The sequence below is a fragment of the Cetorhinus maximus genome, chromosome 17 (genome assembly GCF_964194155.1).
Source record: "Cetorhinus maximus chromosome 17, sCetMax3.hap1.1, whole genome shotgun sequence".
Lineage (NCBI taxonomy): Eukaryota > Metazoa > Chordata > Chondrichthyes > Lamniformes > Cetorhinidae > Cetorhinus > Cetorhinus maximus.
The window spans coordinates 61,196,543-61,220,992 of record NC_135895.1 but is presented as its reverse complement, the minus strand read 5'-3'; the positions used below and the strand labels follow the sequence as shown (position 1 = coordinate 61,220,992).

At 42.7% G+C, this 24,450-nt stretch overlaps 1 protein-coding gene across 2 annotated transcripts in view; it reads left to right on the top strand.

Annotated features, from left to right (window-relative positions):
• Positions 1-24,450, top strand: part of lepr (leptin receptor) — a 164,290-nt gene that overhangs the window by 125,990 nt on the left and 13,850 nt on the right. For both annotated transcript variants that reach the window (XM_078561288.1, XM_078561287.1), the window contains exons 14-17: positions 1,154-1,370; positions 1,563-1,754; positions 12,755-12,856; positions 18,046-18,151. In XM_078561288.1, coding sequence (XP_078417414.1) covers positions 1,154-1,370; positions 1,563-1,754; positions 12,755-12,856; positions 18,046-18,151 — 617 coding nt within the window. The remainder of the gene's footprint in view (positions 1-1,153; positions 1,371-1,562; positions 1,755-12,754; positions 12,857-18,045; positions 18,152-24,450) is intronic.

Below are 24,450 nucleotides of genomic sequence, written 5' to 3'. Positions count from 1 at the left end.
AAGCAATGTGGTAAATGTGCAGGCTGACAGAAATAAATTTTGTCAATTGGGATTAAAATTTGGATATTAAAAAGGGATATTGTTTTCAAAAGCAACCTAACTAAATGTTTTAATAAATTTGCAGTAAGAAAACATACCCTTCAAATCTGGTTTGTTCTGGCTGTGAGGAAGGAATTGTGAGAGCTTTTGGTAGTATCCTTTTTTTTCAATCATGGGATGTGGGCGTCGCAGGCTAGGCCAGCATTTTTGCCAATCCCAAATTGCTCAGAGGGCATTTTAAGAGCCAACCTCATTGCTGTAGGTCTGGAGTCACATGTAGGCCAGACCAGGTAGATTTCCTTCCCTAAAGGACATTAGTGAACCAGATGGGTTTTTACAACACTCAACAATAGTTTCATGCTCATCATTAGACTTTTAATTCTGGATTTTTATTGAATTCAAATTCCACCATGGCAGGATTCAAACCCACGTCCCCAAAGCATTACCCTGGGTCTCTGGATTACTAGTCCAGCGACAATACCACTGCACCATCACCTCCCCAGTATTGTACTGTTTCAAGAAGTAAAATTTACAGTTCAGGCTCTTGCACTGTAAATTAACATTGCGTGACAGCATACAGTTAATGAGATCTGGTTTAGTCACTGGTACTACAGTTAATTGTTGACACTTTTGATGTAGATTTTAGCATACAAAAGAACCTGACGTAGGAGTTTCAATGCATTTTGGAGTGAAATGTCACAACACAGTTTTAAAAATATATAAATATGCAACATAAACAACACATATGCATTTCTGAGTTGATGCATGAGAGAACAATATGGAAATGAAATAAAAGCATGAAAAAGATAATTAACAAAAAAGGGAATAGGATCAAGAAAAAAAATGAAAAATATACAATTAAAAAAATACAGTATTAATTTGGAAAAATATACATTTAGTTTGTCGCAAGTGAGTAAACTGCCATGCATTGTGAAGTAAACATTTGCTTGGTCTAACCTTTAATTTCCATGAATGAACCTCCTTGGTAGTTTTCTAAGTATTATACTAGCTAATTGAATAAGTATTGTTATTGTAATTTCAAATGGTAGGAATAGAAAATGAATTTGAAATCTTTTTGACAACAAAATGAGGATCTTTTTTGTTTTCAATACAGCCTCTGACAAAAAGTGAAGCTTTATGCAGTGTGAAGGGCTTTAAATTGGAATTCGAATCAACGCAAAACATTACCTGGCTGGAATATGTTGGAAACGTTACAAATTACAGCTTTCTTCGCACTAATGAAATTAGAAGTGTCTCAGTGATGGCTTTCAATTCTATTGGCTCTTCTAGAAGGAATTATAAACTAATTTTGCCAAAGGACAGTAGCAAAGGTTGGTTCAATACACTATAGTCCACTCTGACTATAGTGTGTCTTACTTGACACAATAAGAATCAAATATAAAGTTAGGTTCCTTAAAGTAATGAATGGGTTTCATTGTATGGTTAATAACTTCAATGATTGAAAAATAAGAAGTTTGTATTTGTCATTATCATTTGTAATTTGAAAAATTACTTGATTACAGCAGTACACATTCTTCGATCACTTCATGCCTCTATGATAAACAGCAGTTGTGTAATTGTTTCTTGGAGCGTGTTTCCTCTGAATTACCAACCGACATCTTATGTGATAGAATGGAAAAGCCTGCCAAATAACGATGGGGGAAAGCTGAAGTGGATGAGGGCTGCTGCAAACCTCACAACAATGTACATTCATGGTAGGTTTAGTTTTGTAATTTTAAAAATCCTGCAAATTATTCTACTTTATGGCTGCCAAAAATGTAGTTTGTGAGGCAGGATGGTTTCTCCTCCAAGCAGTATTGAAAAGTGAATAATTTTCAGTGTCAAATTTTGTCTGATTATGAACCTTGACTTGTTTTAATACATTAAAGGTGCTAGATAAATGCAAGTTGTTGTTAATACAGAATCATGGGCAGAATCTTCTGTTCGGCAAGCAGGGACGGGCCCCGCATGCCAACGTGTAAAATGACACGCGGTGACGTCGGGCGTGCATCCTGATGTCACCACGCCACATTCTGATCTTCTGTTTGGCGGACGCGCGGCACAATCGGCTGCGCGCCCGCCAAACTGTCAAAGGCCTGTTAAGGTCATTAATGAACTAATTAAGCCTATCGAGAAAGCTGCCCATCCAACCTTAAGGTTGTTGGGCAGGCGAAGAGCCCAGACGGCCTTCACATTTTTCATGAAACGTCATCCACAGGTGGCATGAGGTTTCATGAAGGTTTCATTAATTAATTATACATTTTTATGAAAATTCATAAACATGTCCCAGCTCATGTGACACTATCACATGACAGGTCATGTGTAAGTGATTTTAAACTTTCTTTATTTTGAACTTTCAAATTGCACTTAATCTCCCCGAGGCAGCTCTGTGCCACAGGGAGATTTCTGCGCTCTTTTGCGCGCAGTTGCAAAAGAGCGCAGGCCCCTCCTCCCCCTCCTCCCCCCACCTGCACAGGTGGCGCTACTGAGCGCGCGTCACGCTGAGCGGGCCTTAATTGAGCCCGCCCACATAAAATGGCAGCAAGCAGCCAATCGTGGGCGGTGATCGGATCCATGCCCACCCGCGCCCGCTCCCGACCGATGGGAAGAAAATTCTCCCCATGTCTTTGTTTGCATTGTTAATGTAAACAGAATGGTCCCAAGGATAATGTACTATTCTACCCTGCTTGAAAAGCTGTTAGGTCTAATAATGGGTCCGTTTAACTGAATTTGTGCAGTGTTGCAGACCAAGTTACCAGGCTACTTAATAATAACTGACGTTTTATAAAAATGCAGAAAACAAAAGGGTTTGTTGGAAGAATATAAGAAGTTGTATGAATTTCTGGAACTTATGACATTTCTTTCTCAAAGCAAATTTTTCTCCTGGGATTTACTTAAGAAGAAAGCAAACAAACCATGTAACTTTTATTAAATGAACTTTAGCAACTCTGATAAATTCGTTTTTTTTTGTTTAGGCTTCTTTACAAAGGGAGTATCATCATCAAAGTCTAGTTAAATGAAGGTTTACCAAGAAGTAAAGAGGGCATTTCATAAAATACACCTCTCTATTCTGGAAGATGGGCCTAAATTTTCAGCTCAGTGGGCAGGCACAATCGGCGGGCAGGATCGGCTGATCACAATCGGCCCGTGACTGTGATTTCATGCTGGCTGGCCAATTAACGCCCACTCATTGTGAAATGTGCGCAGAAAAGCTCAGCGCTGCCGGGGTGGGGGCTGGAAGAGGGCTGGCAATGCGGGCGTGAGTCAGCATTGACAGAAAGCTCCCTGAAGGCAGAGTGCTGCCTCAGGGAGATGAAGGCGTGAAACAGCAAAAATTAAAATTTCAAAAGCTGATAAATGTGTCCATGCATCATAATCAGTCACCTAAAAATTTAGCCTATGAAAATGCTGTCCACAGGAATTTATTTATACTTATTTCATCATTATCTCGTCCCACCCGTGGGTGAGGTTTGTTGAAAAATGTAAAGGCCGCCTGGCCAATTTGCCCATTCACCAACCGAGGTTGGATGGGCTACTTAAAATGACAGACAATGGGCTTAATTGCCCTCTTAATTGTCGACGGGCGCTTCCGACTTTCACACGTGCCCGCTGACTGAAATATTGCGCAAGCGCGGGGTGGCGTCAGGACGCTCACCTGATGTCATCTTGTGTGATTTCACGCCCGATCGAGTCGGGCGCGCACCCACCCGATCATAAAATTCAGCCCATGGTGTGGGGTGGAAACAATGACATTATTCATATACCATTAACACTAGGAGCTGAATGAAGCAAGGGAGGCAATTTTATGAGTGGTCTTGATATCTATCAAGTCCTTGAAGTTACCTTTGGAAGTTGTGAGAGGGATCTAAGGAAGCTGTCATGGCAAAAAAGATCCTAGGCTTGTTTCCCTGTCCACCTGGATAATTTTTGTAGTAGATGTTTCTGGCTAAAGAAAGCAAAGAATGATAAAGCTTAATGTAGTCAAGATAAACCCATTGTGTGCCATGGTGTTACAACCATAGCTGAAGTTATTTGTCGAGCAAACCAGATCTCAGAGGGAAACCTGTCTTACTGATCATAAACTTTTTTTTGTATTTTGAAAATGAGGAGGAAAAGCTACTGATCCCAGAAGCATAGAACTCCAGTAACACCTTAGGATTTTAAAACAATAAAGATTTATTCACATGATGAAAAAAAACATTAAGCACATAAGATTACAGTTACACAGTTGAAACAGTCTTACAAAACATCCCCAAAAACCCATGTGGTCAGAACACACAGTGAAATTACTTGGCAACAACTCCCTTACAGATTTTCAACTATAAAAATCCAATAATATTACCCCAAGGCAAAATTGCTGTTACTTTAGTAAAGTTATGCCACATGACTCCTCAAATTCTTCCACTCTGCTATGGAAATCCAAAAAAAGTTCAGAAAACAAACTGGTTTCTGAAACAAAGACTTTTCTGGTCCCACTGGATGGCTGTTTCAGATTTCACACCTTCTCTCAGCACAGAGCTAGTCTCAGGAAATCTCCCCCACGCAGCCATCACAACTCAGCTCAGCATCTTTCCATAAATTTCCTTTCCCCCCTTTCATCTCAGATTCCATTGTCCTCAGCACCTCTTTGAACTCAACTTTTCCAAACTATATAAATCTTTCATGTTTTCCTATTGCTTCCACTTTTGGGTCAAATAAAATTTAATAACCTTTCCTTGCTTACTTATGAAACCTTTGTAAGTTGTAAAAGTCCCTTAAACTCTCCTTTGGAATTTAACAGCTGAAAAGCCAAGTCCCTACCTATCTTGTAATGCATTTTTTTTAAACCCAACCCTATTTACTTATAAATCCAACTTCACCATAGCCTCTCATTACAAATACATGCATCTAGCATCTTTGCCCTTTTAGCTCTTAGTGCTCACAGAGAAGACAAAAATAGGTTTCACAGCATCGTGAATCTAGTTTGCAACCGCCCGCTCTGCCCACCGACGGCGGGCTGTGTTCCCAGCCATCGATGTCAGGAACCTTATTGTAATACATCAGCATATCATTATAAGGCCAGCCCACTGGATGCACCCCTGCGGACCCCCCCTCCCACCTCAGCTGGATCATCTGCCCACATCAGTGGGAAAACACAACAACGTGTTTCACAACGGCATATACAAGGTGTGAACTTGACAGGCTGCTCTTCGCTCGGAACTTCAAGGTTATCTTGGCCTATCTTGCTTCGGTCAGCACTTGCAGTGATCAGTGACAGGCTTCACATACAGCACAACATCACTTTTAGCGGGGCTCAAGGGTAGGTCTCGACCTATCAGATCAGCCATATGTGGGTGGCTTTTCAACGGCTGCAGGGCAAGGTCTTGCTTGTGCAAAGAACCTTTTTTCTTGGACTGTGGCTTTAAAAAATTACATTGGCTGCAGTTGAAAGACATGTTCCTTGGAACAGGATGAGGAATACCTACAATATTGCTATCTTGGAACATAGGGTACCATAAGAGAACAGGATGGTGCTGGAAAGGGGTTCTGGAGTAGGTGGAACTGCCTAATGACAGCATTTTAATTGGCTCCTGACCAGGTGACCAGGGTTTTATGTGTTAACAGTGCAGGCAGAACAGCTCCTAGTCCGTAAAGAGGGAAGGCCTGAAACCTCTCTCTCCCGTGTTTGTATGATTCCAGCAATTCTGCCATAATGTCTAGCTGGCTATCCCTCATGTCTCTGTAACCTGCTTTCTCTGAAAACCTCTGTCAAGAGGAAAAGGGGAAAAATCACTAGTAGAGACATTGAAAAGCAAGTTTTTCAACCAGTAAACCACAGACTGTGAAATGAGAGCTGTACTGGGGAAGAAAGGTATCCCAGGGTGTGTGTCGGGGGCACATGTTGATCTGTGCAAGTGGCCTCAAGATATGAGGGCTGGGGAGGCAGGCTCCAGAGAGATGAGTCCAGATGGAGATTTGAGGGTATGTGTGTGAGAATGGGTGGTGATGTTCCTTGAGCTGGCAATGAGTGAGACGCCAGTGAATATGTGATGGGCTTGAGTGTGTGAGTTTAGAGTGATGAGATGGCTGCCATGCACTGGCTGCACGGATGAGATCATTCATCCTCTTTCTGCATTGGATGGCCAACTTCTTCTGTGCAACATTGGCACTGATCACCACTGCCACCGCCTGCCAAGTTGGAGTGGTAATGTAGCTGCTCCTCCTGCGGCCAGAGCCGGGGTAGAGGAGATCACAGCAGGCCTCCACAGCGTCCAAAAGGCACTCAAGGGCTGCAGTTTTCTTGCCTTTCGGGGCCATGTCTTCTTTGCTGCAGTCCTGGGCTGGAAGCACTGAGTACAGCTGTACTTTAAATGTGGCGCCTGGCGTGATGAAGCGGTCAGGTGATGGCGTTGCAGGCGAATGAGAGCCCGCCTGCCATGGAAACAGCATGTATCCTGGAAATGCATAAGTAATGAGGCAGGTTTGGGGCGATACAGTGTGAAAACCCCCGCCCCCGTTGTTTCTCCCACCTGCTACTGCACTTAGTGCAAATCTGGGATGATTCCGCCCCTAGGCTTTGATGGAACAAGAGAAATCATGGAGCATTTTGTATATAGATAAATTAATGGGCCTGGGGTGTTCATTTTACACATGTTGCCCACCCCAGCTAACAGCAAACATTGAAACCTAAAACAAAAACAAAAATGTTGGAAGCACACATGAGGTCAGCCAGTATCTGTGGTGAGAATGACTTAGACCCTACTTCAATGCTCAACCATAAGAGGCTGACAGGCACACTGTACTAATCTAGAAATGAAGTGGAGGTGAAAATATATGGATATAAACACAAACATAGACATACACAGGGAGGAATCATAAGTGGGCATTTTTTCCATTTTGAACAAAGGTCTGCACCTATAACTTTAGTAAGGCTTATTGTTATTTATTATGGGATGCGGCAGTCGCTGGCAAGGCCAGCATTTATTGCCTATCCATAATTGCCCATGAGAAGCTACTGGTGAGCCTCATTCTTGAACGACTGCAGTTTGTGTGTTGTAGGTACACTCATAGTGCTCTTAGGGAGAAAGTTCCAGCATTCTGATTCAACGACGATGAAAGAATGGCAATATGTTTCCAAATCAGGATGATGTGTGACTTGGAAGGGACTTTTGAGAAGGTGGTACTCCCATGCACATGTTGCCATTGTTCTTCTAAACAGTAGAGGTTGTGGATTTGGGAGGTGCTGTCAACAAAGTATTGGCGCATTGTTGCAATGCTTCTTGTAGATGGTGCACAGTGTAACCACAGTGTGCTGGTGGTGAAGGAAGTAAATGTTTAAGGTGGTGGATAGGGTGCAAAACAAGTGGGTTGTTTTGTCCTGGATGATGACCAGTTTCTTAAGTGTTGTTGGAGCTGCACTCATCCAACCAAGTGGAGAGTATTCCATAAAAACAAAAAGCTAAAAGCTACTGCGGATGCTGGAAATCCAAAACAAAAACAGAATTACCTGGAAAAACTCAGCAAGTCTGGCAGCATCGGCGGAGAAGAAATCGGTTAACGTTTCGAGCCTTCATGGGTTCTGCCGAAGGGCCATGAAGACTCGAAACGTTAACTGATTTCTTCTCCGCCGATGCTGCCAGACTTGCTGAGTTTTTCCAGGTAATTCTGTTTTTGTTTTGGAGAGTATTCCATCACACTCCTGATTTGTGCCTTGTGGATGGTGGACTGGCTTTGGGGAGTCAGAAGGTGAACCAATCACCACAGAATACCCAAATTTTTACCTAGAATGTATTTATGAGTCTGGTCCAATTAAGTTTCTGGTTAATGGTGGTCTGCAGTATGTTGATGGTGGGGGATTCAGTGATTCAGCATTGTTAAATGTCAAGGGGAAGTGGTTGGACTCCATTGCTGATGATGGTCATTGCCTGCCTCTTGTGTAACATGAATGTTACTTGCCACTTATCACCCTCTCAAATGTCTTCACATCCTTCCTGAAGTGTGGTGCCCAGAATTAGAACGAATACTCCAGTTGAGGCTGAACCAGTGTTTCATGAAGGATCACCATAACTTCTTTGCTTTTGTGCTCTATGCCCCTATTTATAAAGCCCAGAATCGTATATGCTTTATTAATTGCTTTCTTAACCTGCCCTATCACCTTCAACAATTTGTGCACATGTACCTCCAGGTCCCTCTGTGTCTGCACTCGCTTTTAAATTGTATCCTTTATTTTTTATCTCATTCTTCCTATCACACTTCTCTGCATTAAATTTCATCTGTGCCCATTCCACCAGATTGTCTGTGTCTTCTTCAACTTTATCACTATCCCCTCAGGCAAATTTAATTGACATTACTTGAAGAAATTATATTTTATTACTTTTTTTATGTTTTATATTTAAATGTTGCTATCATGAATTTAACTGTCCTATTACTTTAGAACAAAGTGAAATATATAATTTTAAAACATAAATTGCTTGTGAAATTCTCTTGAATCTTTCCTTTTTATTACAATATTGGGACAGCATAGGGAGCTTTACACTACATCTGGGGTGTGTTGTGCTTGACTTCCGAGCACTTAGTGATTGCCAAAGAGTTAGAAGTGAAAACATCTATTATTATCCAGCAGTCCTCATATTGGTCAGTAAAAAAATTAACTGTCAAAATAATTGTTCAAAAAAGCATCAAGATGGTAATAAGCTGAATTCAAGATATCACTTCAAGGAGTCCAGACCTGGATAATAAGTAAGAATATGAGGGACTAAAGAGGGACTGGAGTAGGGATGATACATGCCAAGAATGGAAATGTTTACATAAAAATTCCTAGAGGAATAATCTACCAGTGATATTATTCTGCAGCAATCAGCAATCTGGTGCGACAGATAATTATTTTTTCTTGTTTGACGCTGAAGATTACTCTTTCTCACATGAGCGGCTAGAATTGAATTGAAAACAGCCACATGAGTGTAAGGGTGTGCTACTTCCCTGTGTGTACATGACCTTGGCTGGCATTAAACCTTACAAATTAGGTAGCTAAAAAGCATTTGTGAAAGAGAGGCTGAAGATGATAATCCTATACTCAGGGAGCTTTTATATTATGTAATGTCGGGATCTAATTTGTTCACAGCATAAAGGTAAAAACATATCTAGAGCTTTCATTTGCAAGAAATCTTGCATGCTGCAGGCATGTTTGGAAATGGCTGAGGATCCTAAGCTACGATATCAGTGGTTTTGCCTTTCTAGACAGACTTTTATTAAATGCTTCACTTTCATTCCTACCATGAGTCAGGTACATTTGTCACAAGAACCAAAACAGCTTAAGACCAACTCAGTTCCACAGTTAAGCTTCTTTGTTATAAAAGCTTGCCTTGCTGGATGATACAGCTCAGGTATGAAAGCATAGCCTCAATCTTGGTGCTATCATTTTGTTTAAAGCAACAAACAAGGAGAAGAGAGGAAGAAACATGGGAAATTTCCAAGAAAGATGAAAGGAGAAAGAGAGCTAAAAGAAAGAATGAATTGAGTAACTCCTGTCACATTTGGGATTTTCCTATTTTATGTTTTCTTATGATCTGAACCCACTAAAATTGAGATCATCTGTTTGCCTTTGCTACTTCCTACCCATTTCCTTGACAACCAGAGCCAAACTTACCTCCAGGATCCCCCAGCCTGAACCTATGAGTTTCTCCTTTACCTCCCCTAATACCTTTTCCAAACTCATCTTGATCGCAAGGACTACTCTCTTGACCCTATTCCCACTAATTTGCTGACCATGTAACTTCTGTTCCTTGCCAGTTGCCATAAATGGCTATCTGTCCTCATGTACTGTCTCCTCTCTTTCTAACTTACTGCCATCGTCACCCTTGTCAAAAACAATGTTGCCCTTGAAAACTACCGCCTCATCTTAACTAATTGAGTTCTGAGCTGAGTTTCTGACTCTATACCCTCTCTACCATAAAGCCTGCCTATTTCGTCCTCTGTAACATTGTCCATCTCTGTCACTGCATCAGCTCATCAGCTGCCACAACTTTCATCCATGCCTTTGTCATCTTCAGATTTACTTGCTCTCCTTGCTGCTAATTCTCCATCATTCCATAAAATTCAGCTCATCCAAATCTCTGCTACCCAACTCGTAACTTACATTGCCCCACGAATCCATCAGGTGTACTTGCTAACTACATTGGTTCTCAGTCCCTCAATGCTTCCAATTTAAAACCTGATCATTGTCTTTTCCCTGACCTGTCTCCCACACAATGGTAGGCGGGCAGGTATCAGGCATCCACCCACCTTTGGACTTATTGAGGTCCTTAAGTGGTCAATTAATTGCCACTTAAGGGCCTCATTCCGCCTCTGCTGCTACTTTACAGGCAGCAGCGGAAGGCAAAGGCAGGGCAGCTTTCACTGCATGGGCGGCTGTTGCGCAGGAAGGGGGTTACTTCCTTTTGACAGGGTGGCCCTCTGTGTCCACTGGGGGCACCAACCCTCAAGATTGTACCCTTCCACCCTTAACTCTCCCGGCTCCTAAAAAAAGGCCCCTGCAACCTCCATTTGCTCACTGGGGTCTGCCAGGCAGTCCAACCAAAATCCCAGCCTTACCTGGAGTCCGAGCTCCATGACACTTCATCCTGGGGACAGCTCGTAGTCCCATTAGTGGCCACTGCTTGATCCTGTCATTGCTGGGACTACAGAGTTGCTGGCCAATCAGATTGGCTGGCAGTTCTCTTGGGTGGGACTTCATCCCAGATGGGGGTAGAAGTACCACTCTGAATCAATTAAGGCTGCGCCCAGTGTGTTATCTCTGCAGGGTAGCCAGATTCTGATTCGGCAGGCTCAAGATTGCCTTTTCCATCAGGAATATGTCTCCATGTAAAATCCAGCCCTGGATGTATAATGTATGGCTCACTTGTGCCTGTGTCTGACTAAGTTTGTCACAATCAAATTGGTGCTTATGTAATTGGTTGATGTGTGATACAGTACTGATGAGGTGCTTCATTGTTGAGGTATCATCTTTCAACAGAAATTCTGGTCCCATTTTCCACTACAGGTGGATGTAAGTGGGGTGAGATTGCTTTTTAAGAGTAATGAAAAATGATGTCCATTCAAAGGAATATTGGGCAGAGTGTAAGATGGACTGCTGATTGATCATCCATTGGTCTAATCTACCACTGAAGGCCAATTTCATCTCTCAAAAATATTTCATGGCACTTAGTCCATAAGCAACAGAACTGAAATAAATTAGCTGGCTATTTATTCCATTTGATTTTTGTGTGTGTTTGCTGTGTGGAATTTGGTTGCCATAGTTGTTAAACTTCAAAGAAAGGTCAGTAATTGGCTGTGAATAGCATAAATAATTCAGAAGATGTGAAATGCATATTATAAATACAAATCTTTCTTTCTCATATTACACATTTTTGACTGACTGGGATCCATTGGCTGACAGTATATTGGCCCAGCATATTCTACACAACATCCTATCATATCAATCTGTACCTTTCCATTTATCCTTCAGTCCCATTCCCAAATTAATATTGATCCAGCTTTTTTTCCTAACTACTTTAGCTTTGTGCCTATTTTGCATGAAGACCCTGGGCAGCATTTTCCCCCCATCGGGGGGGTTGTGCGGGAGCGGGTGCAGGCAGGCGGGTTCCCGATCGGTGCCCCTGGTCGGGGCCATGCCGCCATTTTACGTGGGTGGGCCAATTAAGGCCCACCCAACATGACGTCAGCCCGGAAGCACTGTGCACTCCCTGTGCAGGTGGGAGGGGATTCCCTGAGCCGGGAGTGCGCCCTTTTGCGCATGCTCACAAAAGAGCGCACATCTCCCTGAGGCAAAGTGCTGTCTCAGGGAGATCGGCTCAAGTGTGAAAACGTTATTAAAGGCAGAAAAAAATATTCCTGACATATCCCCTCATGTGATACTGTCACACGAGCTGGGACATGTCCATTACTTTTATTTAAAAATTTTCCGAACATTTTGAATCCCTCATGAAACCTCATCCCGCCCTTGGATGAGGTTTCATGCTTTTTCAGAAGGCCCCTGGGCTCTTCACCTGCCCGTCAACCATAAGGTTGGAAAGGCAGGCCCATTAATTAGGTAAATTACTTTTTTAAAGGCCTTAAGTGGCCACTGACAGTTTGGTGGGCGTGCAGCCAACTCGGCTGCATGCCCGCTGAACTGAGAATCTAACTGACACGGGGTGACATCGGGCTGCACGCCCAACGTCACCCGCGTCATTTTACGCGTTGGCGAGCGGGCCCCGCCCCAGCTGCCGGTCTTTGTGGGCACTTTCTGCTGAGGCGGGAGTCAGGAAAATTCCCGCTCAGCTTGCCCCAGTGATGAAAATCCAGGTCGTAGTTTCAGGAAAACACTTCCTTTTCTCCCCATGATGCACTAGTTCCAGTTTCAACTGGGACCTTTTACTTGTCCCTATACTCATTTTTGGCTGGGACACTTTCCCCTCTTTTTAACATTTTTTATTGATGGTGTTGAACAATATGAGGGTCTCCATAAGCCAGAACAAAGAGGATAGTTATGTATAACCACCTCAGAAATTATCTTCAAATACTTAAATATTTTAAAACCTTTTGCAGCTGTAAAATTGTTTTTTTTAAATCAAAGCTATCACATTAGAGAGAAAAACGTCATTGTATATATGTCATACAAATTAAGCGTTGTGATATTTGCATTTCACTGAAACAATACTGCTTCAAGTTTACCATTGCTCTATCTTTCTTTTTACAGACCATTTTTCTCCATCTATACAGTATCAACTGACAGTATATCCAATTTTTCCTGAAGGGGAAGGACAGCCAAGCAATTTTTATATGAAGATCAAGAGTAAAGGTATTATTTAAAAAGACCCCTGCATTCTAATGTTTAACTGGAAACATGTACTTGCAGGGAAGGGGAATATGATAGTGTAACACGTATGTACTCACATAAATTGTACGGCAGGAAGACAGGAAAGAAATTTACACCTGAGAGATTTATTTGATTTTAGCTAAGTCTCAAAAAGAAGTCAATGGGCAGATAAGAGGCATAACCTCAGACTTCAGCTGATGCTGCTGCAGAGTTATTTGGTGGGAAAGCACAATACAAACCCAGGGAGTGGGCTGGGGACTTCATTTACACTTCCTTTCCCATTCTGCATTTGTCTGTTCCATCTCTTTCACTCTCACAATCTTCATTCAGCCTGCACTGCCATAGAAACATAACTGTTAAACCATTTAATCTAATCTTCATTTCAATTACAGCACTTAATACGTATCCAATATCATAAATTACATCCTGAGGGAGAGGTGCACTCTTTTGTATGCTCTCATTTCAGATTCTTTCTCTCTTGACATGGTAGTTTGTCAGCTCTCAGTTGCTTAGTTTGTCAGCTCATTCACTTTAGGAAACAACTTTTAAATGTACCTAAGCTATTCCTACACACAGTGAGACCCATAAGGTCTTATACAGGAAATTGTAACGTGTAGGTAAAATTGCTAGGATTCAATAAGGCTGGTGGCTGGGAGACTTTATCTGCAAACGTAGCTGCAAAACTTTCCTCAGCAGAGTAAATGGATTGGTAAAGTGTAAGATATAGCAAATCATGAGAAAAATGTTTCATTAACCCTACCCCCAAACTCGTCCCCATCACACACATGCAACTTCTTCACTCTCGTACTTCCCATTAATGGCTAAATGTTTGTTCCTCTTTGATCTTTCATTTTTGAGCTGAAATTTTAAGACCAATACCAATTCTTATTACCTTATCTTGGCTAGCATTACAGATCAAATTTGATCAATTGGATTTTGGATGCTAATTTGTTGAAGCCAGTGTCCTGCTAAACAAAAGACACAATGGACCTAAATCAAAATTGCCCAATACTCAAAGAGGTTCTTAATTATAAACAATCTCATTCAAGAACAGTAATTTAACATCCTCATAGACTTTATTATATACTGCAAAGTATGGCTATCCCTTTCTACTCCCATTTCCACTCTGCAGTGTCTAATTTGCATCTTGTAGGATGATTTTTCTCTGGCCCATCCACTCTGTGGGGACCAATTGATTAAACCCGGTATTTTAGTAAAATAATTAGGTAAAGCTATGCACCAGAAGCACTTGGGTATAAATATGTGCTACTGGAGGCGACAAGTGGAAAGATTTAAAAGTTAATCTAAAGCCTAATTTTATATTAAATGAGGTATTAGTCATAGTCTGGCTCCAGGCACTCATGATTGCTTTGATTACAGCAAAGCTCAAATTATTGTACAAATATAGTGGAAGCAGAGCAAAGGTTTAAATGCTCGTGCTGAGCAATCTGGAACATTATCAAAACCAGTAAGACAACATTAACTTTAACAGTTGAAGATTAAGGTATGCATTATAAAGCTTGATTTTTCTTTTCAAAACAAGAGCAGGTGCTGGAGTATTGCAGAGATCATGTTTATCAATATTGTGATTTCATACTAGAAAGCTGGCTTGTTCAGAACCATTGAACAAAATACCATCCATTAGCAATCCACAAGTAACAAACAACATAGACCTTAGTTTAAGGCTTCTGCAGTGTTGCTGAGGAATAGCTTTTTAACTTATAAAGCCACATAGTGGGAATTGACACAAGCTGACCATCTAATTATTTCAATTACATATTTTCACTTGAACTATCATTTCAGACTCAAATGGAGTCAGCTAAAGAAAAAGGTTTGGGTTTCCAGTGCTGGGAGGTAAATCAGAGGGAAAAGTCATGCCTGCACATTCCCTGTTACCACTTGGCAGCTGGCTGCTTGCCCATTGGGAATTTATTGTCCACGTCTAGGGATTATCAGATGCCTGGCTTGCTTGAACTATCTCATTAATCGGTCCAAATAAAGCAGTATGTTAATGGAGACAAAATTGTGAATGGAATGGAATAACTCACTTGCACTTGATTTAAGTGACCAGAACTCCTGCCAGAAACAGGCAGGGGTTTGTTAATTTAGTCTCCAAGTCTCATTTTCTCACTTAACTAGCATGAGGTGGTTCAAATAGCTACAGCTTGGGCTTTCTATCCATCTGCCTTTTCTCTCTTTTGAGTGTTAAATATCTTGTATTGATTTAATTCTTAAATCTCTTTTTTCCCAATAGTTGGCCAATCTAAATGATGGATATAACTGTAATAGGTTCATTTTTTAGGTGTCAATCACCTTAAACAGGCACCTGTTAAGGTCACATAGTACTGAAGACTTGTGCTTCAGAACTTGCCGCACCCCTAGACAAGCTGTTCCAGTACAGCTACAACACTGGCATCTACCCGGCTATGTGGAAAATTGCCCAGGTATGTCCTGTACACAAAAAGCAGGACAAATCCAACCTAGCCAATTACCGCCCCATCAACCTACTCTTGACCATCAGTAAAGTAATGGAAGAGGTCATCAACAGTGCTATTAAGCAGCACTTGCTTAGCAATAACCTGCTCACTGACGCCCAATTTGGGTTTCACCAGGGCCACTCAGCTCCTGACCTCATTGCAGCCTTGGTCCAAACATAGACAGAAGAGCTGAAATCCCGAGGTGAGGTGAGAGTAACTGCCCTTGACACAAAGGCAGCATTTGATCGAGTGTGGCATCAAGGAGTTCCAGCAAGACTGGAGTCAATGTGAACCAGGGGGAAAACTCTCTGCTGGTTGGAGTCATACCTAGCACAAAGGAAGATGGTTGTGGTCGGTGAAGGTCAGTCATCTCAGCTCCTGGACATCACTGCAGAAATTCCTCAGGGTAGTGTCCTCGGCCCAACCATCTTCGGCTGCTTCATCAATGACCTTCCTTCCATCATAAGGTCAGAAGTGGGGATGTTCGTTGATGATTGCACAATGTTCAGCACCATTCTCGACTCCTCAGATACTGAAGCAGTGCACGTCCAAATGCAGCAAGACCTGGACAATATCCAGGCTTGGGCTGACAAGTGGCAAGTAACATTCGCACAAGTGTCAGGCAATGACCATTTCCAACAAGAGCAAATCCAACCATCGCCCCTTGATGTTCAAGGCATTATCATCACTGAATCCCCCACTATCAACATCCTGGGGGTCACCATTGACCAGAAACCAAACTGGATTAGCCATATAAATACTGTAGCTATAAGAACATTCAGAAGCTAGGAATAGTGCAACAAGTAACCCATCACTTGACTCCGCAAAACCTGTCCACCATCTACAAGGCACAAGTCAGAAGTGTGATGGAATACTCCCCACTTGCCTGGATGAGTGCAGCTCCCACAATATTCAAAAAGCTTGACACCATCCAGGACAAAACAACCTGCATGATTGGTACCACATCCACAAACATTCACTCCCTCCACCACCGATGCACAGTAGCTGCAGCATTTGCCATCCATGAGATGCACTGCAGGAATTCACCAAGGCTCCTTAGACAGCACCTTCCAAACCCACGACCACTACCATCTAGAAGAACAAGGGCAGCAGATGGGAACACCACCACCTAGAACTTCCCCTCCAAATCACTCGCCACCCTGACCTGGAAATATATCGTCGTTTGCAACTAGGGATGGGCAATAAATGAACCCCATGAGTGAATTAAAAAAACATAATGAATTAATTTTAATTGTGAAACAAACAGATAACTGTCTGGTGGCTGGGTATGCTGAACTCTGTGTGCTTGGATTTGAGAGAGCAAAAATTAGAAGGGAATAGGGTGCTGAGACATACAGGAAAGTGGTAAAGGATGGACAAGTCGAGATTGAGACCATTGGAGTGGAGTGACCAGTGAGATGCCATAGTTGTGGGGGCCGTGAACTTAGATAGAACATGAGAGATTTAAGAAGGACAGGAGAGTAGTGAAATCGGAGAAGAGAGCCAAGTTGAGTTGAAATGAAGCACTTTGATGCAGCAGAAAGTAACAGTTTTCCATTCGTCACCTCGGCCATCCTGACTGCCAATATAAAAAAGAGCATCCATTTTTATAGTGCCTCCCATGTCCTCACAATGTTCCAAAATGCTTCACAACCTTTCAATTACTTCTGAAAAAGCATCAGCAATGCCTGACCTTGGAATTGTTTAATGCTGACACTGGAAACCTGTAACAACACCAATATCCTTCATCTTAACAAACAGAAACATTCACCAAAAATGTATCCAGGTTTCACTATGCTTTGCATTTATAGAATACATTAAAGGTTTCCTTATAAGCATGGACCTTAGCCGAGAAGGTCACAAACCCTTTAAGTTACAGCACTGGAATGAGTTGGTCTGTGTAATTTTATATGATATTTTAAAGTACATAACAGATGGAGTGCAAATCAGCAGAAGCCTGAAGATAATAAAATGGGACCAGATTGCGCATCACTGCATTGTAACATTGTAATTATAGCGATATGATTCATTCTATGGCATTATATTCCTCCGCGTGACAAATCCTATAATGCTACACGCCATCATGACTCATGGGTTGGTATTGTACATTTTTGTAATGCATGCTGCTGATTTAAAAAAAAATGTCTTATGCATATTGAAGTGTATGTCTCTATAATGTACATTGCATTCAAATTGTGATATGGGTAGTTGACAAAAAGATCACCTTCCCATTTTTCTCCTGAAGCCACTGACTTATGCTGGGTTCCATAGATCCCAGGAACCTTCTGTTAACTCCCCCAAGGAACCATTCTTCATTTGTGAGATCTACAGTAAGAGCAAACAGGCTTTTTGACTGAGAGACCCGCAGCAGAACTTGATCTTGACCTCATTCGACATCCAACACCAAGAAGAACAGGGACAACAGCTGATTCCCCCACCTCTCTTTATATTATAGCTGTTGATTTCAATTGGAGTACTCCCACTGCTACCTCCGTGATCAGTGCACAAGCCGGAAATTGAACCATTCTGGTCTGTAGAGGCCTGTAGTTACCCAGCAAACTATCAGGGGAAAGTTTCTATTGATTTTATTTAATAACCACCACCTAGTATTTCACAACTCTGAGAAGCTAATGGACACTCATGTATTTTTCTTTGTACTATATTATGACATGCCAAATTCTATTTCTCTTTTAGGAGAGGTGGCGAGGGCCAACAATGACAGAATGCAGAACGTCATTCTACCACTTGTATTTTTATCATCGGTTTTATTGATCGGAACCGTCCTAATATCTAAGCACAGGTATGTTTTAAAACTCCTAGATATGGAAATGTTAAAGTCTTCAAATTCACTTACATTCAGGCTGAAATAGTTGCTTTTCTAATATAGGTTTAAAGAGTGATTCAAACTGTCACATTCTGATTCTTCAGATTGTGGTTCTGAAATGGGTGCAGCTATCACAAAGAAAAATGGATTTTGAGATTTTTTTGACGGTTTGTAGCAGCCAATTTTTTTTTAAAATTCCAACTCAAGAATAAATCAGGTTTTGCATAGATATGGTGAGGTTCCTGACAGGAGTTACTATTTTACTATAGTTACTAGGATTTACATTTTACTGTTTTACGAGAACCATGACAATAAAGAATACAACGTTTCAAGGAGAAAGCCTACCACAACCTTAGGGCAAGGACACAACAAATGTGGTCTTCCCAATATTGCCTAGGTCCTGACACAAATAATAAACCTAACTTATGGGAAAATAGTAGAAAATTACTGCTCAAATATTTATTAACAGTTTGTAATTTCACCAGAGCAGTTTTCACTGATTATTTGGAACATAGGAACTGCAGTAGACTATTGATCCCCTTGAGTCAGTTCCACCATTCAGGAAAATCATAGCTAATCCATATCCTATCTTCAGCCATCTGCCTTGCCCCCATATCCCTTTACACCCTTGGCTGACAAACATATATTAATCTCAGAATTAAAATTATTAATTGAGTTAGCACCTATTCTTTTTCGTGGGAGAGTGTTCCATAATAATACCACCCTTTGCATGACAAAGTGTTTCTTAACTTTTTCCTGAAAGGTCTGTCTCTGATTTGAAGGTTATGCCCCTTTGTCCTAGAATCTGCCACCAGCAAAAAAAAGTTTCTATAGACCAAATCCATTCTTTTTGAAATTCTCAAAATCTCAATAAACTCACCCCTTAGACATAGACATAGACATAGAGTTACACAGCACAGAAGCAGGCCCTTCGGCCTAGTGTATTCCAGAGAACACAAGCCTAGTTAATGCAGTCTCCTCATAAACAAACCATTGGCACCTTGAATACATTCTGGTGAATCTGCACTCCTTTCAAGGCCAACGTATCCTTTATAATGTGCAGTGCCCAGAACTGTCCACAGTACTGGCGATGTGTTGTAACAGGGGCCTTATACTGCTGCAGCAGAACTTCCTACTCTTTATACTTTAGCACTCTAGTTATAAAGGTGAAGATTCCATTAGCCTTTTTTGGTTATTGTTTTATACCTGACTACCACATTTTCAATTCTACATGAGTAAATTAAGATAATCTTTGTTGCTGTGAGGAGAATTTTAGTTGATTTTGGTTCTCTATATCCGTTGCTTCATCTTTTGATCTGAACCACGATGATTACAGAAAAACAAAAAAAACTTGCAGGTTGAATTGTTCAATATTTGCAATAGCTTTTAAAGATTACCTAAAACTAGATAACGTGTTACCGCTCATATACAAAACACGTAACAAGGACAAATTTGAAATATCGAAAACTTATTGCAAAGAAAGTTATCATTTAGTTATATGTAATGAACGCTTCCTGTTCTAAGGGTCTGTGTTTTGATTTTAATTTAATATTAACTGAGGGGAAAAAACAAGATAATCTTATTTGTAGAATTAGGAGGACACATACGTGGTGATATGGTATCAGTTTACGTACACAGACTACAGCAATCAATAGAATCAATGAAACTTCAAATCAATTTCCACTTATCTATGATACAATAGGTAATAAAATCAGAGCAAAATCATATCCAGCTGCACCATATCACCTGTCCTTCAGGATACCATTGAATGCATTTAAACAGGTGAACAGCTTATTGTTTGAAATGAAACTTATAATTAAAACAATTTGACATTCTCTCTTTTCATATTGAGGTCAGAATGCTGTTTATATTCTTCACACCAATTAAGGTATTCTTATCTTGAGTGGTTTGTTTTCTGCCGACACTAATCATTCAATTTTTAGGACAGAGTTTCTGCTCTTACAGATTGTTTTGATTTCAACAAAGTAATATCACATGTAATAATTTCAGCAGTGGATTGTTTCATTGAATCTTTTTCAGTAGAGTTTTTATACAAGATTACACCTTGTATTTACATTTGCCATATAATGTTATAGATGTTAGATTCTGATCTTCATCCTAATTGTTGAAAAGTTCTCATTTACAGCAGGGAGGCAGAAACAGTGATTTTGTTTATTCTTTAGACCTACAATTCTTTTAATACTTGCAACAACATTTCCGCTATTAAAGTATTTGTACCATGTGCTATCCTTAGCTTCTCAGTTTTTCTCTTGAGCTATAGCTAATTGTCAAACCCTCTTTGTTTGTGTTTTCTTATCCTTTGCTCTTGTATTTGTTTCTTTGTGTAGCATCCAAGTCTCATTTTCTCACCTACCCATCACAAGTTTTTAAAAATTCTTTCATGGGATGTGGGCGTGGCTGGCAAGGCCAGCTTTTGTTGCCCATCCCCAATTGTCCTTGAACTGAGTGACTTGCTGGGCTATTTCAGAGGGAAATTAAGAGTCAACCACATTGCTGTGGGTCTGGGGTCACATATAGGCCAGACCAAATGAGGATGGCAGATTTTCTTCCCTAAAGGACATTAGTGAACCAGATGGATTTTTGCAACAATCATGATAGTTGTCATGGTCAGGATTACTGTGATTAACTTTCAGTTCCAGGTCCTGAATTTTACATTCCGGGGTCGGGCATGTATCCAATCTGAATGCACGTAAAATTGCGCAAAATGACGCCAGGCGTGCGTCCTGATGTCATCACGCACACCTGCTGACCTCAATATTGCACATGAGCATGGGAGTCGGAGCTGCACCTTCTGACAAATGAAGGGCCAATAAAGACCATTTAAAAGTCTATTGACTAGATTTTACATTACCCATGCGATGTTGTGCTCATTGCATGGGCAAAATGGGCAGGTGGGCATTCTACTTTCAACAAATTGTCATCCAAGGGCAGGATAAAATGGGTCCGCAGCATTGCCATTGTGAATAGTGAGGTGTTTAGGAGATAGTTTACTGCTGGTTGCCTAATGAAACTTGTCAGCTTTACCTCTGTTTTTAGCTTCAGTCTTTGCATTGCTAGCCTTCATTTCAGGACTCTTTGGTGTCTCCATGGTCCCTGGAGAATTTATACCATGTGGACCCTTCCAGTAACCAGGCAGCTTTCTGTTCCTCTGGTATTGGGGATTGTCTACTCCACTGGTAGGACCTCCTCTGAGGAGGAAGAGAGGGGCAGAAGGAAGAGGAGGCCATGTGTCCACAGGCAGCATCAAAGGGAGCAACCTGTGGGAAGAAAGGCGCAGGCATAGGGGGCATAGGGCCAGCAGGGAGTCCAAGGCTGAAGGGGCCGCAGAAGACACCGTTATCTTGCTGCCAGAATGTACAGGCAGCGATGCAGCGATCTCCATATGTCAGGTGATATATGTCACCTCCAACTGTCTAAAGGTCACAATGGCCCTCAACCTCTATGCTTCTGGCACTTTCCAGGGGTCAGTGGGGGATCTGTGTGGAGTCTCCCAATCAGCTGTCCTCAGTTGCATCAAGCTGGTTACTGACACTCTGTTCAGGTGGGTCATGACATTTATTCAATACTGGATGGACGAGGCCAGCCAGGCTGAGCAAGCCAGAGGCTTCCCTGCGATTGTTGCGTTCCCCCGCATCCAACATGCCATTGACCGCACTCATGTGGCCATCAAGGTGTGAGCGGGTGAGCCGTCAACAGGGGTGCCTTCGTCAACAGGAAGAACTTCCACTCCATGAGCATGCAGATGGTTTGTGACCACAAGACACACATTCTGCAAGTCTGTGCAAGGTACCCTGGCAGCTCCCATGGTGCATACATCCGCCAACACTCATAGGTGCCAGGGCTGTTCATCTCTCCAGCTCAGTTGGATGGATGGCTGCTGGGTGACAAGGGCTATCCATTGATAAGGTGTCTTATGACGCCTCTCCAACACCTAAGGACAGAAGCAGAGCAGAGGTATAATAGGAGTCATGCCTCCACAAGGGTGGTGATAGAGAGGACCATAGGTCTTCTGAAGATGAGATTCAGATGCCTGGGCTGTTTAGGGGGAGCACTGCAATATCCTCCAGAGTGTGTGTCTCTTATAGTTGTTACATGTTGCGCTTTCCACAATCTGGCAAGGGGGGGTCCCCACTGGAGAATGAGGATTTCAAGGCAGCTCCACAGGCCAAAGATGATGACTCCAGTGGTGGATCAGAAGAGGAGCCCGGGGAAGAACGCGGTGAGGACGTGAAAGCTGACCTCCATATCCTTCAGGGAGGTAGGGACACCAGAGAGGCCTTGATCCAACGCTCCTTTAGCTAGGCTGCCAAGGTACTGCTTTCACCTCATGCCAGGGCGACCGCCTCCTTATTGAATGTTTGTAATGACCCGGTCCATTGAACCCAAAGTCTACTCAGGAGCTGTGCAATAAAGTTTAGAGCCCCTCAAGTCCAACATGAGCTAGTGCCATGCCCTGCATCTATAAAACAAGTGAAGCATACTCAGGCCATTAACACAAAAGCAATATTTATATGCTCTTGGCAATTACAGACAATGAACATAACATTATAAGGTGTTAACAATCACACCAGTAAACAGCTTGACAAATGATGGCAGAATGGAAGATCACCCATGAAAAGTCCCTCTTGTGCTCACGGTGATTTAAACAGATGTTTGCGAGTGCTGTGTTTTGGTGCCCCTCCCATGCTGGGAGCGGCATTGGAGGCAGCATACTGACTCAGGTGTTGTGTTGGCCCTGCTGACCTTGGCGGTCGTCCTCTGGCCAGCAGAGCCTGCACGGCCACTGCCTGTGAGGGTGCGTCCAGTGCCATACTGGGCATTCCTCGGTCGTTGAAGCCTTATCAGATGGCACAGTCACTAGCAGAGGGGCGGAAGAACTGCTGCCGCCAGCCAGAGCATCCTGAGAGGAGCCCGCAGAGACACCACGAAGCTTGTCCACCAATGTGAGGTCAGTCTGGACCTCCCTGCTCGCTATTGATGGATGGACACTTAGCAGAGATACTAGGTGCCTCATCCATCTGTCACACTGGCAGTGACCTCCTGAGGTCAGTGCCTGTGTGAGGGCTTGCAAGTCCGAGCACAACCCCAGAGACCCCTGACTCTGTTCCTGGTGCTGTCTTTCCATGAGAGTCGCCACTCTTCTCAATGGAGGAGGCAGTGCGCTCAGTGCTCAGAGTCAACGCAGTACTCGTACTCCACATGGACTCCATGACAGAGACCATGGCATGGAAACCCTCAGGAATCTCTGCCAGATCATCCAGCTGGACATCCAGTTTCAGCTGCCTAATAGACAACTTCAGAGGCTTGTCATCTGCCTCGGACTCAGCATGGTCCTGGTCTCCAGCAGTCCTCCGCCTGCCAGCGCCCTGGGCACACCCTGCCTCCATCCTACCTCCTCATGCAAGTGGGTCATGCCCTTCCCACTGTCCACTGACATTGTAGCCGACGATCTAATGACCACTGAGGTACTTGTATCTGCGCTGGTGCCTGGTGCAGAGAGAGGGTGTAACGCAGATACATCTGATGGGCATTGGTCCTCCTGTGTCAAGGGTGGCTCCTCGGGGTTCTGCAATAATTTGCTGGATGGCAATTCCAAGGGAGAAAAACAACATGTCAGTAGTATCAGTCATTACACTGTCACTGTGAATACTAGGTGGGCTGGTGAGACAGTGGAGATTTGCATCATGGTGCCATCATCTTTCAATAAACAATGGGGACTGAAGGTTTGAGGTTTCCATTTCATATGAGACAACACAACAATGTTTACACACACCGACACACTTGCATCTGTACACTGCACCCTTACCTTCATCAGAGACCCCTGCCTCTCCACAACCGGTGGACCAAACTGGGCATTGGCACTCTGTCTCCAGGGCATTCATCTCGTACCTCGTCAGAATCATAAGGTTTTGGGGGGGTCTCTGCCTGTCCTTGACCTCTTGATGTTGTTATGGCTTCTCTTCTCCTGAAAGGACAGAGGAGAATTGATTATTCCACTCTCTACCTGCAGCGCCATTGCAGTCTGGCCAACCCCATCTGAGGAACACCTCGCAGGGCACATCCGAGTCGTGGCCCTCAACCCGCAAAGCAATCAGGCCAAGCAGCCAGAGCTCACCGCCTTGGCCAGTGCTGATGTCACTGACAGTTGGCACTCAGACTCTTACACCCCTGAGCACCATGGAGGGACGGCCAACTTTTAACACTTCTCCATACAGATCCATGCCAACTTGGTACTGACCCTTGCCAAGCGCAGC